General features: G+C 29.1%; 1 protein-coding gene across 1 annotated transcript in view; it reads right to left on the reverse strand.

The window, feature by feature from the left end:
- LOC136988442 (adenosine deaminase-like) overlaps positions 1-17,501 on the reverse strand; it is a 32,640-nt gene extending 15,139 nt beyond the window's left edge. The window contains exons 1-3 of the mRNA XM_067286288.1: positions 17,279-17,501; positions 8,802-8,863; positions 1,376-1,498 (exon numbers count right to left, since the gene is read on the reverse strand). Of these exons, the coding sequence (XP_067142389.1) occupies positions 1,376-1,498; positions 8,802-8,863; positions 17,279-17,311 (218 nt within the window). The 5' untranslated portion in view covers positions 17,312-17,501. The remainder of the gene's footprint in view (positions 1-1,375; positions 1,499-8,801; positions 8,864-17,278) is intronic.
- Positions 17,502-21,490: the final 3,989 nt, after the last annotated feature.

Genomic DNA, 21,490 nt, shown 5'->3' on the forward strand with positions numbered 1-21,490 from the left:
CAGCACGTTTCTATCAATTTTGAAATTATTTGAATTTTAATATTTTATTCTGAATTCCATCTACATGCATTACATAATTTGAAACGTCCATTAAAAAGCTGAACATTCGAAAATAATTGTATTCGATTTTTCGCCTGAGGATGATAGCTATAAGCTATTGAAAGTGCTTGCGAGTATATCTAAATTTTAATAAGATGCAATTTGTAACGCCACAACACTGAAGCGTTAATTATTTTATTTTCTAAATGTTGGCACAAAATGTATTTACAATCATTATGGGAACCATTTTTCATAATAACATATCAAAGAAGGCCTGCTACGCTTGTGAAATGCACCTCTTCTCCTTAAAGTTTATACATTGACCATGTTTCTCTGCTTTAAAAAGTACTAGAGGCACTTGAGATTTTTAAAGCAGAGAAGCAGAGTCAATGTATAAACTTTGAGGAGAGGTGCATTTAATAAGTGTGGCAGGCCCACTTTGATACATCATTATGAAAAATGGTTTTAGAACTTTCACATTTGGACTCATCCTATTGGTCAATTCTATTAAAAAGATTTTTAATTCAAATTTATGTGTCAGTTTGCCTGTGTTCGACATATTAGAACGTCATAATATTAGAAATTCCATCTTTTTAAAAATTTTTTGCACCTGAAGCAGGTCTTAGAAGTAGACCGAAATCATTCATTTTTTGGAAAAATCATCTGGGTGAATATAAAGGTAGTGAATTTTTGTACAATAGCCCAGTCTCTAAAGAAGTTTTAAAATAAAAGTATATGATAAAAAAATATATGCATACTTTTTAATCTATTCACATGCACCAAATTCCTGAAGTGACATCACTGAACTTTAAACATTTATAACTCCTTAACAAAGGCTTTATTCAAAAAATGTTACTGAGCATTTTTATTTTAGTTCTCTTAATAAATTTGTTATATAACTTTGTAACAGGAATTTCAAAACACTCTGTATACATAAGTATTTCCGATATATGTGCAGATTGTAGCAAAACTTTAAATCAAAATATGCTGAAAGCAATTAGAAAATTCAATTAAATCTTCAAAACTACAGCAATTTATGAGAATACATCCAGTTTGTTGAAATTAATAGTAATTAACAAGTTTAAAAATAGGCAAATAATGCTTAAAATTATAACTAATTGTAAAACACTCAAATTCTTTCTGTTAAAATTTTAAAAAAAAATATTTTTGATTGATATAATTAATGATTTTCTTGTAATGCTTTGTATGATAATTTTGTAATGTGGCATGTATGCATGTACCCAGCCGACCATGACGGGACAAAAAGTGGCCCATTTAGTACTTGACGAGTCGTGATTTCAATTGAATAAATGAAATTTTAAAAAAAGATACTTACGAAACTGCAGAAATAATTATTTCACAAGGTTTAAGGAAATTCTTCAGACAGCTTGGTTTAGTAATAAGGCAAACTTTAGTAAGTTCTTCCAATGTTTTATATTCTGGATATAATTTTTTCTTTCTAAAAATAGATGAGAAATATGAAAATTAAATTTTATCAATTTTTATAAATTATTGCTATGATAAAATATACTGTATATAACAAAACAAAAATGAATACAAACGAGCTGAATATGAATGAACTTTTATACACTATAATAAAATATAGACAGTACCGATTGCAGTAGACATCTGTGTTCTTTGCATATACCTCAGTTGTCTACACTATGCAATAGGAAAATGTCATATGATATATCAGGTCAGTCCATAAGTTCGTGCGTATTTTTATCTACAAAAAAAGCAGCAAAAAATTTTAATTAAATTTTATTTCAATCTATAATGTATTCACCATTATTTTGTACAATTTCTTGCCATCTTGATGGTAGCTTTTTAATCCCGTCTTCATAAAATGATTTCGGTTTTGAATCAAAATATTCAGAAATAGCCTTTTTTACATTGTTCTCATCCTCAAAAGTTTTCTCTTTTAAAAAATTCTGCAAACTGCGAAAAAGATGATAATCACTGGGAGCAATATCTGGCGAATATGGTGGATGAGGTAAAATTTCCCAGTTGTAGCTTTCGAGTTTCTGTACAGTTATTTTTGCAGCGTGTGGTCTGGCATTGTTATGCTGCAAGAGAACCTGCTTTCTGTTCACTAACGACGGTCGATTTTTTTTCAATTTTTCATTTAAATGCTCTAATTGCTCACAATACATTTGAGCTGTAATTGTTTGATTAGGTTCTAATAGCTCAAAGTGAATTACACCTGACATATCCCACCAAACAGACAAAAGAATTTTTTTTGGATGCAACCCACCTTTTGCAGTCAGTTTTGGCTGCTTGTTGCAATCCATTCATTGTCTTTTTCTCATCACATTATTATAGAGGATCCATTTTTCGTCTCCAGTAACCAGTCTACCAAGAAAATGTTCTAAAGCAATGCGGGATAAAAGAGACGTGCAAATGTTTACACATTGTTGTCGGTTAGCTATTGACAGTTCGCATGGTATCCATTTTCCTAGCTTTGAAACTTTTCCGATTTGTTATAGGTGTCTATGAACAGTTCCATGGGATGAATTTAAACGTTCCACAATTTCATCAACTGTTAAAGATGGTTCTGCTTCAACTAGTGCAGAGAGAGCATCATCATCAAAGTCAACGGGTCTTCCAGTACGAGCCTTATCCTCCACACTAAAATCATTGTTTCTAAATCTTTCAAACCACTTCTGCGCAGTCCTTGCACTAATTACAATTTGATTATGTACAGTATTTATTTTTTTGGCTGCATTTATAGCATTCTCACCACTTAAAAATAAAAAGTATAAAACATGTTTTTTTGTATTCATTGGTTACTTCCATTTTAATGAAAATAAACAACTGAAATGTTCACAATTCTGAACAGTATTATATGAATGAGATCCAATTTAACACTTCAGTGTAAAAATTATCACATTAGACTAACATTTTTAACAGCAAAACAAGATTTTTCTGAGTCATAAAAATGCACATGGACTTATGGACTGACCTGATAAATTCACCATTAATAGAAATGTTTAAATTAAGAAAAAATAGTGCAAGATAAAATAATGATAGCATAATTCTTAAAGAAAGACTTGATTTCATTGCAAAAGTATTTAATGAAGGCATTACATTTGTTGTTTATGTTCCTTGAGAGAGAAATTGAACAGTTTAAGAATTTAATGCTTATACAGCAAAGTATTTTGAATAATAAGTTATTTTAACTGCCCTAAGAATAAAAATTCATGCAAACCTAAAAAGAAATTATAAAATATCCTATACATCATGTAACGTAATATAATGAAGTTTAAGATACATTAGCCTTAAGAAAATGAAACATTCATCTGTTTAAGGAAAATTATTATTTTACAAAAATCATTTTATACACACACTCCCTGTCAAAAAGATCCAGTATAGAATTCATTTAAAACTTAAAAACTAATTTTTCAAATATTGTGAAAATTTTAATAATCGCACTACAAAGCATTTTTAATGTAATACAGTGTGAAGCACTTCTTTTGGCGTGGGAATATTGACAAACTTCATAGCCAAATATTTTGAAAATTTTAACCCCCCTCCATCATCCTGGTTGCCTAGTCTCAAATTATGTAAATAAAGTGTGTTGAGAGTGTCAAACGTCACTAACTTCTTCAGTGAATGGTCTTGCCAGATGAGTTAGTACTATGTGATATTCTCACAATTCGCGTTGCTACTAGTATAACTCGAGACTAGACATCCTGGTGACTCTGTGGCCAGACAAGTGACCACTACTCCTAAAACCATCTACTCTAAGGAAGCCAGATCTCCAGACAGTTTTATTTTATAAATTTAAATATTAAGTAGGAGAATAATGAAAGCTTTTTACAACACTTCTTGAACAAACATAAAACAAAAAACAAACAGTATACAGTACAACAGTAAAAACACCCTCTGTTCTGTCCAAGTTGTTGGTAACATAAATATCTTAAAGCCCTTTATAATTGTATCTTTGTCAACAATCTTTCATAATTCTACTGTTATTCTTAGAGTATGTAAACTTTTTATCTATGCAGATGATTGTGAAAATTAGTCATGTTCAATTACATTTCTTTCTTTACAAAATTACTTTAGTTATAAATTCAAAAAACATTTTAAAATGTTCCATTCCATCTCTGCATTCCAATTTAAAAAATATTTAATTTCTATTTTTAAATATCTGGGAATCAACCAGCATAAAAGAATTTTTGATTACTTTCTTAGTAATTTTTACAAAATCACATTTAAATCATTCCTTCCTTGTAAAAATAGCAATGAACTGAACCTTAAAAGAAATTCCAGGATATTTTTTTACTGTAAAATCTAACGTTTCGATCTTCACAAGAGCTTTTCCTCAGGTTTCTCTAAATTCGAATGCAGAGATGGAACATTTTTAAAAATTATTTGAAAAACCTAATTTAGAGAAACCTGAGGAAGATCTCCTGTGAAGATCGAAAATGTTAGATTTTACAGTAAAAAATATCTTGGAATTTCTTTTAAGGTTCAGTTCGTTGCTATTTTTATGATATATTCCAGGCTTGCAGAGTTTGCGATAGGCGTTTTTTTGGTTATTTCAAGTGTATTCCATGAAGTATACTTGCAGTTTTATGATTATTAAAAACAAAACATAAATTTTGTGCTTCATTTTCACATATCTTATTTTTTTTATAACTGTCTAAAACACTTTATAAAAAGTCCAAAACATATAATCGTATTGAATACAATAAGTTTACAATTACAATAGAAATTTACACTTTACAACAGAATAAATTTTGCTATAAATTTTCAGCAACATCCTACTAATTTTTGATGGTGGCCTTATTAGTAAAGACTTCTAAAAATAAAATAAAAAATTAAATTTTCTGTATTAGTTACCAAAACTGGCTGATTCTATTGAATATGATAAAAACAACTGGCTTAGTTTAAGTAAATGCTTTTTATTTGGGAGCATCTGTCAATTGATGTATTGGTTATTAATATTTTGTCTTTTATAAGTAAGAAATATTATTATTATTTATTCATTGTTTTTTTTAATACTGATAGATGCTCCCTAATTTAATTTAATTAAAGATATTTTGTTGTAATTTTTGTATTGTTTTGTATTTAATACCAAGAGTTTTGTATGTCTTGTTTATTTTTGCTCCCCGCATCATGGAGTGTATCCAGTATGCTTAAAATAAATGCTTTTGAGCAGTCAACAAATCTGTTATTTAGAATTGTGCCAAACAACTTCCACACAGTTTGCAGGTGCAGCATGGCAGGTCACAGCTTGACTGACATTTGGTATTGCTAAACAATTGATACACTCCATTTTAACATCAGTTTAACTCTGTACAATGTGTACCACAGTTATCAAAATCAAAGTAAACTTTAATCAGATGCAAATATAGTTAAGTTGAGGATCGAATATAAGTTGAGATAGCTTTTTTGTCCCTTTAAAACAGGAAAAAACATAAACTAATATTCAGGTCAATACAGTAAATTAAAATATAATCATTAATTGTATAGTGTATATCACAATGGTGCCCAAACTTTTCAATTGGCAGGCCAAATTTCACATAAGTCATACAAATCATAGGTAGGTAGATCACAAATATTTTATAAATTCCATATATACTAAAAGTTGGCTTATTTCTAGCATTTATAAGGATGTTTCAAATATGTTAACAGGATTCTGTAAACATATCACAAATCATTGTGTGCTGCACACTTAATTTCACCTAGGGGCCATAGTTCAGCTTCCACTGGTATATATAATTAAATAAATCAATGCAAGCAATGATTGAATGCACTCAAATATAGTTATTGTATGTATTGTTATTAAATTTTGAGGATAATCTAACTAATTAGTACTGCTTTTCACTATTCATGACTGGCAATACTTTTTGATTAATGATTATTGTTGATTAATGGTTAATAATCATTATTCATTATCATTCTTGTATTAAAAATAATACAATGTAGACTCATTTAAGTTACAAGTATCACTAATGTATAAACATTACTTCTCAATTTTTATGTCAGAGTATAAACTTTATATCTATGGGGCCATCCATAAATGATGTCACTCTAAAATTTAACACTTTTAAGCTCCCTTTTCCCTTTCCCTCCCATGTCATTTATTGTCACATTATGATAAAGTCCCTTACAAATGATGTCACATTGGTTGTCACCCCTGACAAAGCTTTTGCATTATTACAATACATTGCATCAATTATGTAATGGAAATATATTAACATAAAATGATTTATTTACACTTTTATTAAAATAAAAAACTATATGACAATAGCATTAAAGTAATCAAAATTTTATTTTTTATTAGCAAGTTATTTCACTCCCATTAGTTTATAAGATGTTCTTCAATTAACACAATGGAAATGTTAGAGGTATGTGCATCCTTGGGGATGCTTTGTCCTGTCATGTCAATGTTGTCACCATTTATCCACTCAACATCTTATGCATTATATTCCTAATAAAGAAATTCCAAACTCAAAGTTGTTTTCCTCCAGTCCATGACAAGTGTTGCATTTACAGATTTAGAAAATTTCATCAAGTATCATTTCTCTGTTTCCTTTTTCTTTGGTAATATTCTAAAAATAAACTTTTAATTTTTCAAAAAGTTCAATATTTCTAACAAATCTAACACAGTAAATAACTGTTTAGCTTGTAAATATAGTAGTGTGCTTGGTCTCAGTCTCATGCCTTGATGGATATCAAAGTTCTATGTACTGTACAAACAAAATTAACTTGTTTAACTCAATTTATCTTAAAAACAAACCTATGACAACCTATGGCTTCATAATAATAGCACAATAACGACTGACTAGGGAGAACTAATGGTAATAAACTGTGAACTGTGGTGAACGGAGAACTGTGGTAATAAAAATTTCACACTATATAGTCCAGAAAGCATGCCAATCATTTTACTATGGCTGTAACACCATAGTAATAGCTGTGGTGTTACTATGGTAAGCCATGGTATGGTATATAAATGAATTGTTGTAGTAAACTAACTGTATGATACACATTTACTTTTCGTTATCTTTAGTGTTCTTATATAAATTTAAGTAAAAAAAAACTATATTTTAAATGTGTCATATTGTGTTAAAAAAGCATGATTGATACTGATTAATGGTGAATGTGAAACATGACATCACATGAATCATTTGCCCATCCTTGTCACATTCTGAATTACCCCCTGCCCATGAGGCATAACATTTACATCATTTATGGACAGCCCTATATAAATATATGGCTTTTTAATTAAAATGATTTATTAATTAAATAGCTTATCAATTAATAAATTGAATAAAAATTAGAATGAATTTTATATTGATATTATTTATTTTATGTAGCAGTCAGTGTTGTAGAGTCAGAATCGGTAAAATTCTTTTGACTCCAGCAATTCCAATCCCAAATTTTACAATCTTACACCTTTTGGGGGAAAATTTTTGAATTGAAATAACGTGATTTCTGGTTTACATTGGAAGATCTTGTGTGGTTAATCTAGGCCTCCTGTCCCTAAGGTTTCCATATCTGGTCTCTTCTTTCATCTATCTAACTCTGTTCTTGACATTAAAGAAAGACAGACAGATAACAAGAGGACAGGTGGACAACAGTGAAAATTTAAAGGTTGATGATAATTTTTTCAAATTGCAACCCAAATATCTTTGAAATTTGTTCTTAAAAGTTCTACCATGTCACTATGTTGTTTAAACAAGAACACAAAGTGCAGAGACAATAATAAAAAGTTTATATGACTTAAAAGTGCCAAGCTTATCTTTACCAAAAAAGAAACTCCCAAGAAAAAATTTTTACTTTTATTTCGGATGTCATAATTTTTGTTCAGCATAATATTTTTTTATCTCAGATGATTTTTTGGATATCAATTGTTTTCGACCAATTAACTTTTTCACTGCCTTTCTATTATAACTATTTATTATTGTTTCTATAACATAATTTGGTCTTAAAACAGTCAATAGAAACACAACAAAAAGATAAAACCGAGATCAGAATCTAAGTGCAACAACCTAAAGGAGGAAGTGAAAACTGCAATATGTAATTAATAGGATTGTTCCAGCTTATTATTCATCTGTTTTCTTGGGGCATGATTGTATGTATTAGTTCAAGATGACTAGTATATTTTTCCAAAATTAATATTTTAAAATTCTACAACATACTTTATTTTAGTCAACCGTCGGTTGGAAATTAACTATTCTTGTAGTAGCCAGAGCGAGAGAAACTATTTTGCAAACCAATTTATTACATCATTCATTAATCAAATCATTGTTTTTTTCATTTATTGTATTTAAATCTTTTCTTTAAAAATCAATTTTTGATAATTAACTAATGAAAGTGGAATTTGTTTGGCCAATGAAGACGTGTTTCTTTATGTACTCGAAAGTTTTTCCAAGGTAAATTCATTAAATCTATTTTTTGATTTTCACCATCAATTTTACTACAACTTGTAGAGAAATTTTAGATAAAAATATTTGGATACCAAGTGGTATATCTGTCACACACGTAAAATTCCTTATAAAAGGAATCGTAGTGGAGGAGTGGCACATTTCAAATTTGCTGGAGTTAGATTCAAACTATTTGTTTACAGACTCCACCACACTGGTAGGAGTAAGCAAGTGCAGTATACAAACAAATAAAAATACATTAATAAAGAAAATTCAATTTGATAAAATATTGTTCAATAAAATTTAATAAAATAAAATGTGTGTAACATTTTTTGTCAATAAATATATTTTTAAAATATATTGTGTAAAAAAATATATAATACTTACTGTAATAAATCCCATATAGTTGTAATTCGAATAGAACAATCTAGATGAATATGAAGTTCAATCTGAAAGAATAAGAAAAATTTTACAAGTTTAAGGCCTTTGTTACACTTTAAAAAAAACCAATAATTCTAATAATGAATTTGTCACTCTGGCATGTCAGACACATAACCAAGCCTCTTTGAGAAAAAATTCCTTCAACAAGATCTGAGGTTGCTGGAACACAGCATATATAAGAGGAGAATTTTATTCTCACGTACTCAAGACTAAATGTCACGATTGATGTTGCCTAAATACTTTTAGCATTGCTCCAATGTGTGACATAAATAATTTTAAATGTAAAACTTTTCAAGCCTGGAATAAATTATATAAAATAACTACTCGTTGAACCTTTAAATGCAATTCCAGGATACCTAAGGGAGCAATCGAATTAAACATTGTTTGAACATTTTTAAAATTTGATTTAAGCGATTTAAAATATTATTTTAAAGAATGTTTTAAAAAATCCTCATCTATCTGCTTTTAAATAAATTTAAAAAACGTTCCAATATCTGCATTCCAATTCAATGAATCCTGAGGAAGATCTCCTATGTAGATCGAAAATGTTAGAGACTGTGTTTTTGAGATTACGAACTGTTAATTATTTATCCTGGAATTGCATTTAAAGGTTCAACGAGTAGTTATTTTATATAATTTTAAATGTATTAATAATTTTATTATTTTAAATTTTCCCAAAGCTTTCACTATCAAGACTATGATGAAACCAAGACACTCCATCTTGGTCTCAAGATTTCACATATCTAGTAATCTGTCTAGTAGAAAAGCAATATTATAAACTTATTATTGTGAATAAAGTTTGTAGATGAAACTTGTGGCACTTTTAAGCATTTATTCAATCTTTCTACAAATTATCTTTTATTTCTCAGCTTTTGCATTCCAAAATCATCTTTTCCTAACTTGTAAGTCAGCCTCATCTATAATCTAAGGTTGTTAAGTATAGTTATATACAGTGATTATATAGTTTTTACATTTAATATTGAAATCTAGTAATCAAAAAATCTAAAAAGTTGAATTTATTGGCATTATAATTAGACTACACTTTAATCATTAAATCAAAGAAATTAGAACTAAAAATAAGCAGTTAGGCCACTTTTAGATTTTAAAAATTTATTTTTCAGATATTCACTTATTAAAATTTGGACTTCATTGTTGTTATATATATATATATAAAGTCCAGCAATTCTATCTATTAATTTACACTTAAAAATCAAAAATTGTGATTACGATAGAATAAACATTACAGAGCACAAGATTAAAAAAAAAATTTTTTTAATTTTGAAGAAATATCAGTTTTAAATGAGTTTAATATCTTGTGGCTGCTTTATAAAAATTATGTCAATGCAGTGAATTTAACCTGAGATGCATTCAATTTTTAAAAAACACAACGTTTATATTCGACCCTAAAGAATGTCCAGCTGAAGGATCAAAAACGTTAGTCATTATCACGGCAATAAGCTACCGGAGAATTGTTTAGAAGGTTCTACAAAGAAGGTTCAGAGCTATACTGAAGGACTATGCTTCCAAAAGTTGTGACCAGCCTAGCACATATGGTGATGAGATTTTAATGAGACTGGTTTGTCAGTGGTAAAAAGTTTTAGTAAGTGGTGGTAATGGTCTGTGTAAATTGTATTAATAAATTTTCTTCCAAGCAGGAAATAGTGAAACTGCTTAACAAATATACATTTTATAATTTTAACATGTTTATTATACATTAAAATACATAAACGTGTTAAAATTATAACATATATATTTGTATTTTAGGATAGCTTTGCTTTTGTTTTTCGTTTTATTTTATTTTGGTATTTAAATTAATCTAAAAAAGTTATGTTGCATCTGTTTCAATTTCTGTAAAACTACATGCTATGATTTAAATTGTGTGTTTGGAATCTTTTAACAAACTTTTCAAAAAATTGTAATTTAAATATTATGTATGCTCTGCCCAAAGATGACATTTTGAAATGTTGAAAGTATTTGCTTGTAATTAAAAATTTTTTACTCTGTAGGCAGTGCCGTAACTAGGGCGGTGCCAGCGATGCCCAGGCACAGGGCATAGACCCTGGGGGGCGCAGAAATGACCTGGACAAAGTTTTGGGTCATAGTTTTGGGGTGTAGTTACAGATGCTTGCACCGGGCGCATAAAAGGCTAGTTATGGTGCTGTCTGTAGGTACAGATTATATGGTGGGCAGGTAATGAAAAGGTTTTATTTTCATTCTACAATTTTCTGCATAGGTTCATGCCATTATGAGTTATACACATGAAAATAAGGTAATTATATAATAAAATAAAAATTTATACATAATTAAATCATAAAATTGAAAAAATTATAACTATAGATCTTAAAATTATAAGCTAGTAATTTTTTCTTTTCATATTCCTTATAGAAAATGTAAAATTGTATGATATAATAGAAGTTATTTTCAAATTTCTAAAATAACTAGCAGATGAGGTGTTGCTTGGTCAAAAAATAACAGCAGCAAAGATTAAGATTATTAGATTATTTCATACTTCTAACCCTTCTATTATATTATATAATAGTATTTGATTTATATTTACAAATGTTATCTTATGTAAGAATTAATCACACTGAGTGCCCAATCTAACATTTTAAAAATTCTTTAAATTGTGTACAGTAGAGGAATAAAGAATTTTTAAAATGTGTTAAAGTGGTTACTCAGTGCAATAAACCCTTACATAAAATAACTTTTGTAATTATATAAATCAAATACTCTAATATAACAAACATTAAAATGAAAACCATATAAAGAGTTTGTTATATTGGTTATTTCGGTCTACCATTGTCACGTTTATTGCCGTACTCAGATTATATGAAATGGCTCGCTTTCAATGGTCAGGTTGAATTGAAAATATGATACCTTAAAAAATTTAAGATATTGTTAAGGTTAATCATATTAGTCATTGTAAACCGCGCTATAGTCAGTCGCTATCCGCTTATTTTGTGTGTCTGACTGTCAAAGAACCACTCGGGATCGAGTTACGTATATACAAGCTAAGTTTTTGTTTATTGTCTGGTCAATGTACACTTCCGTTTGTCAATTGTTCACGATAGGAAGCGTCTTTTTCGTGTAAGATCCAAGTCGGATGTATGTGAGTTAATAAATGTTCTTGTTGCCTTTACCTCGCCCTGTTTTTGACTCGTTCACGGTTATAGGAAATCACCACAGATATCATATTTTTCCTAATGTTAACTCTAAGAAACTACCATTCACAGCGAAATATCAAATGGTAATCTGCCAACAAACTAAATTTCACAAAAATACAGAGCAACTATTTAAACTAGGCACCCTCAGAAACCTCTTAAAACACATTTTGTGCTCGCTGGTAACCTTGTATTATGTAATTTTCCTATTCAAATGCCACTATACCAGTGGTCCAATAGAAAGAAGGGACTGTTGCAGAAAGGGAGTGAAGAACTTTGACCAAAAGTAGTAGTTGATCTGCTCCCAGAAGAGAAGACAATCAATGACTACTAATTAATATGGGTCTGCTGCTAATATTTGAAAAGTGATCTGTGCTGGATAGGTTGTAATGGTCCCACACGTGATTGAAGCTGCTAACCTTAATGTTCAAAAGACTTCATATGACTTGTTTAAATAGAAAAACTTTGTAAAAATGCCAAAATAAGTGCTTTTATGCAAGAATAGTGTTTATATTTTTGAAACAGGTTGCATAAACTCTGTGGGAAGTATGTCTCATAAATATTGTGTTTATAGAAAAATTATTGGACTGCAGTTTGAAAAAATTGTGGACCTATAAATTCCAACTGTTGTCTGTCTGCCTGTCTGTCCTTCCTCAATTTTGAGAAATCAGTTAGATAGTTGAAAGTTGAGCCCAGCTGTAAAAAGCTTAGGAGCAGGAAGCCCAGATTAATTATATAGGATCTTCAGGTTTGGAGGTTTGGAATGGATGTCACATTGTTTAGGGAAAAATTTTAAATCAAAGCAAAGTTAGATACATGCTATTGCTAACAGGAAAAGTATGATGTACAGGGGCAAAACCACCACTAAAAAATTAAGAACATTGTGACAAAAAGTTGCAGGCTGGAATTGTGACAATGTCACAATAAGTAATCACTCTTTAGAAGTAGTTTGGTTTATTTTGTTACGACAATGCCAAGGGGATGCGTCTCAGGAAGACTTTTTATGGGAAGTTGAACCCTGTTTAGGTGAAGAAAACCCTAAGTGGCCAGCCCGTTTGCCATGCCCAAACCCACAACTAACAAACCACCAGAGTTCAGTGATTTTATGCACTCGCCTACTAGAGGACACTTATTAAAATTGAAAGAATACTGTTCAGAAATAAAAAACCCAAGTTGTTAGATGTGGAAAATTAAATACTTGTAGATTTTTCACAGGGTAACACATTTCATCCCATACAAGAGTGCTATGTGCTACCTGCCTCAGTAATGATATAGCACATCTATTTTTCGTGCTATATCATTGTTGCAGTAATTAAGTGAATATAATACATATGTTTTTAAATTATATTCTTTTTTATAAGAATTATATTTAGTTTATTATTTTGTTAAATTTTTTGCAAAAATATGGTGCTATATATAAATCAATAAATCAAATGCAGATAGAAATTAATTGATTTACAGAAATCCAATAGGTATTTTAGGGTGGGATGTATGACATTATCTAATTTAAAAGTATGTAAGTGTAACTGCCAAGTTTCATATCAATTTGTTGAATGGTCTAGTAGTATATAGCAAACAAACATCCTCATTTATATATATAGAAGATAATTATGATTTAATATTATGAAAATAGTATAATACAAGATGTTGGTGATACAGAATAATACATTTATGAATTGAGAAAAGATGATTATAGCACAAAATGTAGATTTAAAAATTATTCAAATTAAGAGAAATTTAGTCAAATACTTTGTCCTACCATTCCAATACCAGTCAAATACTTAATATTTAGCTAGTAATCTAAATATATAAAATTACTTGTCCTGACTGACTGATTCATCATCGCCCAGAGCAAACTGCTGAACCTAAAGAGATGGAATTTGGTACACAGTTAGCATCATGAAAATGCACACTAAGAAGGAACTTTTGGAAATTTCTCTGCAGGAGGAGAGGGAGAGGATTAAGGCTTAACCTGAAGAACGGCTTCTACTGTACTATTTTAGATGCAATTTTTTGCTTTCAACTACGTTTAGTCTTCATTGAGTACTTAGATGTATTAAATTGATAACATTTCAGACATTGTTATAAATATTTTTATATATTTCGATTTTTTAACCAAATGTTCGAACCATTTTAAATTCGAATTTGTTATTGCATATTGGTCCGATTATAGAACGATTGTAAACATTCCAGAAAATTGATCAAATTGAACAGTTTGTTTGATTCTCAGCAGTAGGTGTTATATAACAATTACTATGGTTGTTGAAATACTGAATATAAATGGTGTTTGCTTGCAAAATCTGCGCAGGCAAAGTTGCGGGTAACAGCTAGTGTGATATAACTGACTTCATTCTTTGTTAGAAACTGCACTATGACAAGGCAGTTTGATTAGAAAAATCATGTTATGATGAATATATAATCTTGTTCATCTGTTAAAAATATGCTAATTCATTGTCAGCCATGTCAGATGCTGAATCACTCCAAGATATTTAAGTCTTTATCATCATATCAGACAATTCTCCAACACATATTGCTTGTGTATATTTTAACATATAACTAAATAAATGTAAAATCAACTGTCTTGTGATATTATTTATTAAATAAAAAAGATAATATTTCATAAAATACAAGCACTTTTGATATAAACACTTATCTTCTTCAAGCAATTGGATTAGAATAAAGATTACAAATTTAAAAACAATTTAACATATGAGTGCAAAGCAAACTAAAATGAATCTACTATAAAAAAAAAAACAAAAGTGTCAAATAATTTTATTTATAATTGAAATAACTGCTAGATTTTTCAAGAACACAAGCATTAGATAACATATTTTTGAACTTCTATTCCTTATTCAACATTTAATATGATCACTCTAGCACATTCAGATTCATGAAGAATATTTCCAATACAGTCGTTAAAATGGATGGAATTGTCTCAGCAATATAACGATTAATGTCTTTGATGTTGCTTGATTTGATAAAACAAATATATATAAAAATATAACTTATACTGTTAATATTTACCCATTTATTAAAAGCCTCATTCCTGCTTTACTTACAAAAAAGTTATTTGAACTTTATGAATAGTAAAACTGATTCTATGAGTAAATGAAAGTAAATGATGGAGATTGCAAACATGATAAAATTATGATATAAACTAGATATAATTTGGTTAATTTTATCTATTAGTCTATGGTAATTATACATTTTGTTACATATCATTTTGCTTATTGTTTTTCTAAGAACCTATCAGTGATGTTAAAAGAAGACTTGCTATATATGTTATGATTATTATAATTTCATGCATATAACCCATATCAGTATAATCCACATTGGCATATATCCCATAGAAAATTGTTATAATGGCTAATAAAAATTATAAAGATGTATATATAATATATTGAAGAAAATAGTATTTTTAGCAGATTTAATATTTAATTATTAAACATCAAAAATTAAGTCCTGATAACAGAAAGTGTTTAGTTGATGATGATAATAATAATATAAAATATACAGATACTGTATACAAAAAATTAAGCTGTTGACTTTTAGACAGTATCAAATTTATAGTGATTAAATTTGCAATTTTTTTTTTCCATTGAATGAAAAATTATCTAATCTGTATACTTTAACTGATAATTGATATGCATTTTATATCTATTCACTTCTTAAATATAATATATCTGTCTTAAATCTTTGATAAAAAAAACAATATCGAATGTCATTTAAATATTAATAATTTACAGTTTAAAAATTAATTTCTTCAATTTCTCTGCTAAACAATATTTTGGGAATGAAGGATTTATTACTTTTAAATATTACTAGGACAAAAATAAAAGAAAAAAATAAATAAAATTTAAGAATTTTATTTTATTAACTAACAAGAGACAGTGAAGGATGGAGAGGAGCATATATCCAAGATTCTAAATGTGAAAGGGCATTATTAACTCTATTAATAGATAGTAAATAATTAGAGGGAAACGGTATACAAAAAATTAAATGCTATGCTAATATTAATATTGAAAATGTTAAAAAAAATCCGCTTTATTCGTCAGCACATGCTATTAAAACAGCCCTACACAACAATACACAGTATATCGCCCTCAGACATCACAAACCGTCTTTATAATTAGCATAAAATTAATTTAAACTGTTTTGGTATGAACCAAAACAATTTTTAATTAGTATAACACATTTTAAACCTTACCTTCAACTGTTCTAAACAAGCATATTGTATTTAGAACAACTAACAACCTCGGATATTCAAAACTCTTATAATACTAATTAAAACAATATAGTTCCCTGTTTAAATAAGTTTTGTGTAATCAGTTAATGCAAATCTGTGGTATCAGTTATGTTATCTTTCATTTACATAATTTTATCAGAGACTAATGATAAATTATTGATTTCAGTTAATGACTTATAACAATATTAAAGTAATATGCATTACCAGTTTTAGAGCAAAGTACAGTACATATGTTAAATTATTATAAGGCTTTCTTTTAAAAAAAATAGAAACACCCATATGTTGCTTATATGAGAACCATGGAAGCATGAGACTTCATATAAATAATAAAATTAATATATAATGTACACATTTAATCTTTCAAATATATTTGAGGACAATTATTTGAATTTTAACTACATAAAATAAAGTTATATAATACAAAAAAAAAACAGATGTAATTGAGCAAAGACAATAAAGAAGGTAACAGATATAGAAACAAGAAAGCAATTGACCTATAAACTACTAAAACAAATTAGATTGGTTCCTTACAATAAAAACAATTCAGACTATCTGTAACTTTACATCTTGGGACTATGAACTGTAAATTTACATTTTATAGTCATAAGGTGTAAAGTTGTAAATATTACACATTAACTACCAGTAAAAAAAATCAAGGACTTATAACTTTATTAAGTCTTGACTTTAATAAAGAATATAACTGTAAATTGTCAGTTATTATCAGTCACGAGTTATTCAAAGCTTACACTCTCCCACAAACAAGCAATTCAAACTAAATGATAATAAACAACGTAACAAGACGCGAAAACAATAAAGTATTATAAACACGAGATTGTTTCCTTATGACGTGAGAAATTCAAACACTAACAATTGTGACGTTACGCTTCGTTAAATATTTAATTAACACAGCCCTTTAGCAACTAGATTCAAGCTCAAAGTCTCTTACAAATCGAAAATGAAACTAAATCTTCCTACAACACAGCATAAATTTATATAAATCGGTATTAAATTCTTACTTTGCTTCTAACGTTAATTGTTTTTGGATCCATTTCAATAGTCACGTGCGTCAGCCACCTGTAACAAGTGATCTTTTCTCTAACTCACCACAACTAGAAAAGGAACGTCTATCGAGCGAAGAATGCAAGGTCTTTGGTCGATGTAACTGTGGTATTAATTATAACTCCGGATAAATTACGTATATCTGTGTAATTATCCTTATCGATAGCCTTATCTATTCGACTAATTGAACAGAAATGGTACGTGGAGTAAAACGTGTAAATTTTATTTTGTTTTTTTGAAATTTCTGTTGCTATTTATAAAAATTTGGAGCCGTGTACAGTATTTACTAATGAAGCGAGATTTTTTTTCCCCTTCTCGCTTTATATTAAACATACCAAACTAATTCCAGTTTGTGTACAGGACCTGCGTTGTGTCACGTATAACACCAGGAGTAAAGCCCACAACCTGAAATCACTGTAGCTTAACATTAAATACGCTTCTTACTTTATTATAATTAATTTAAATCCTGTATTTTCTTTCAATACTTTATACATAACTTTTTTAACTGTTTACTTGGCAAAAAGTCAAAAAACTGAAAACATTTTCGCGTGTAAACAATTTAAGTGCGCTGTAAACACCGATACATTTTTTAAAAAAGGTTTTTTTTATGTTGGAATAAGTATTTTAAGCTTCTACACATAAAAATATTTATAGAAAGCTTTTAAAAAATTTAACTTTTCTCGGTTTTTATGCCCCCGTAAAAGAGACGCCCGATTCAAACAGAACGAGTCACGTGACTCGAAAAGTATACTTTTGGATCACGTGACTGATTATTTTCAATTTTTTGTTATATTTCCCGGTTTAATTTTCCGACAAAATCCGATTTTTGGAACAATAAGTTTTAAAAGATTATTAAAAGTAAAAATAGGAAATGGCGTAAATTAAATATATAAATATATATCTAATAATAATAACGTTTTGAATTTTTTAAAATATATTTAATTAATTTATGTTAAATATAAATAACAGAATTTATACATTTTATAAAATATTAATTGCATTTACAATTTTTTTAAACTTAAATCTATATATAAACATTTTATCCGTGGGTAGTCATAGCAACCTGATGCAAGTTTCCCTTCAGGTCGCATAGCAACGCAAACACAAATTTATCAAATTAATTTCCTTAGTAATGTTTTATTTAAATTATTTATTTATATCGATCTATTTATTTGCACATTATTTATATATATGTACGGTATATATTAAATCAGATAAGAATAAAAATTTATATATATATATCTTACCCATCTTTTGAATTTCGATGTAGGCGGCGCTGTTAGCCAAAAAATCATGTAAATAAAATATATTTAATTATAAATTATAAATCGACATTTTAAAAATTATATTACTACTTTTTTTTAATAAAAAATGCGGTATAAAATTTATATCTGTCTAACGCGCTTAGTCATACGTCATAACGGTCGCGACTGTTCGCGCACCCAACGAACTCCTCTCGGAGGAGAGCCGCCGATTGTATAACGTCGTTAGTGAGGTTGCGGCCGTCGTTTTCCAAGCTCCTAGAACCTTGATCGTTTTCAGCCCAAAACGTGAACGGCGGACGGTCGAGCGCCGCCATCTAGCAATTCTAGACTGTCGATAATGGCGTTCGCTTCATCTAGCATGATGGGTAGACGATCGACTTAAACTTCTTCATTTTTTGTGTTTGGGGTTAAAATTATGGCGTATTTTATTAAAATAATGATTATTTAAATATTTACGAATAATATTGTAAAGAAACAGACGAATTTAATCCAGAAATTATTTAATTATACAATTTTTTAGCGAGTGATGCGAAGTGCCTATAAAATTTACATATACTGTATTTGTCTTCATAATAGCTCATCTGAAGGTAGGTTTGTTCTTCCACGCATCTTCTACCATCAACAGCGTAATACGTTTGTAAATTTTCTAAAAGTTAATTTTCCGAGCTGCTTTCAAATTTACATAAGTCACTACTTCCCTCGACAAAAGTATTTCCGAATCCATCTTCAGCATTTCTATCAGCCCGTTGAAAAGCTCTAACTGCTCTCAATGTTTCGTCTACGCCCGAGTCGTTGATGATAGTTTGACGAATTCTTCCTCTATAATCTATGATGAATAGAGCTCTATAAGCCATCCCTTCGGCTTCGTTTAACACCCCAAATTTTCTGGAATTTATCAAATAAAAGTATCAGTTGATTATTGTTGATTTTAACAATGTTAAATATAACTTATTTCGTAATAATCGAGAATATTAAAGCCAAATTGTGCTACATCTTCTCCTACTCACCATCTATATTTTAGGACCTTTGAAGCCGCAATTAAGAAGGCCTTTAGGAACCTTAGGATCTTTTTTAATGGCTGCGTGTAAACCGATGATTTCTCCCTGTTACAGATGCATTGTAAATTATTCTAAAATGAATTTTATTTTCTATCAATTTATATGTGCAGTATCAACCGAAATAGCCATTTTGAAATTAATATTGAAGAAAATAAAACCTGTTGGGGTTAAATTGTTAAAACTACAGGAAATATTTAAGTATAAATAATAAAACAAATTTTATAGTTATGCAAGTAACTAATTGAAAGAATGAATATAAATTGAAACTTTTTTAGGGTAATTTATGTTTTGGTTTGGTTTGGTTTGGTTAGAAAGAATTTTCCTATTATTCAATACCATTATGGCGACTAAAAAGAAATACACACAATCGAACTGCAAAACATGAGAGAAAATTAGAATTAAAAGATAAGTATCAGTTATTTATATTCTATTTGTGCTAATTTGAAAATTGTCATTTGTAGCTTCGAAACCATCCCGCGGGTGAACAGCCGAGAGGTTACGTGGCAACCTATGGCTGTGGAGAACCCGGTTGTAAAACCCCAGAAATTTATCGGTGGTAGTGCATTCGGATATATTGAATCATCTCTCATTAATTAAGTACCCTCTCCATTGTGGGCCCAGCCAAACCCATAACGGATTCGGATAATTACTAATTGTTAAAAAGGCCCTGTTATAGTATGAACTGAGAGGGCCTAGAATCATGCCCATCAAAATATGACGAATATGGAATATAGAGGTTCCGCTGTATATTTTAAACGTTAATCATTTCTTACTCGCAATATAGTAGCTTAAGTTACTGGCATTTCTTACTGTAATTATGCAATATAAATCTTTTTTTCTAAAATTAAAAAATAATTCCAAGATAAGTTAATTTGTTTAAACACTTTCTGTTAGATGACAATTGCGAATTTGGGTAACTAAAATATTTCAAAAATTAGATACTAGATGGCGCTAGCAGCATACATTTTTCATATGTATTATTTTTAATGCTATAATAATATAATAATACTAAATGTGCTAATACTTGAGGACTAAAAAGAAAAATAAATGATTTTAAAATGTAGAATAATGAAACTAATTTTAGGTGCTCGTAAACACGTGTAAGCTCGCAAGCATGTAAATTATAATAATTTGTATATAAATTTTTAACAATTTCTACTTCGAAAATAATCGTATTTAATTTCAGCGATAATATACTGTTGTAAACATAAAATTGCATAAATAATGTTATTTATATAATTAATTGTTTTAGCATTATTAACATTATTTAATGTCAGCTTTAAAATGTTTTAATAGGTAATGATGGTTTGCGGGCGTCTTACAATATCTCGCTATTTATAACAAAATCTGAAAAACCGCATACTATCGAGGAACAATTAATTGTGCCGGCCATTGAAGAGGATTTAATAACTGTTCTACACAAACCTGAATATATAATAAAAAAAAATTCCTTTGAACAACAACACAGTTCAAAGACGTATTGAGGAAATGAGTTACGATATTGATAGCTTCTTGTGTAATTATCTGCAAACGACCCATTTCTCTATACAACTGGACGAGTCAACTTCACCTAATAATGGAGCATTATTATTGGCATATGTTCGTTTTGTTATGGACCAAGAAATCCAAGAACTGCATCGTTGCGAAAACTTTGACAACAGACACTAAAGGCGAATGAATATGTAATGCTTTGAGAGATTATTTCATGGAAAAAGCGATTCCTTTATCAAATATAATATCAGCGGCAGCAGATGGAGCACCGGCCATGTTTGAGCGTTATCATGGATTTATAACCCATTTAAAACAAAATGTACCCGGGGTGTTTGCAATACACTGTATCATCTAT

Source organism: Centruroides vittatus, unplaced genomic scaffold (assembly GCF_030686945.1).
Source record: "Centruroides vittatus isolate TY-2023 unplaced genomic scaffold, ASM3068694v2 scaffold_3315, whole genome shotgun sequence".
In the NCBI taxonomy this organism is placed as follows: Eukaryota; Metazoa; Arthropoda; class Arachnida; order Scorpiones; family Buthidae; genus Centruroides; species Centruroides vittatus.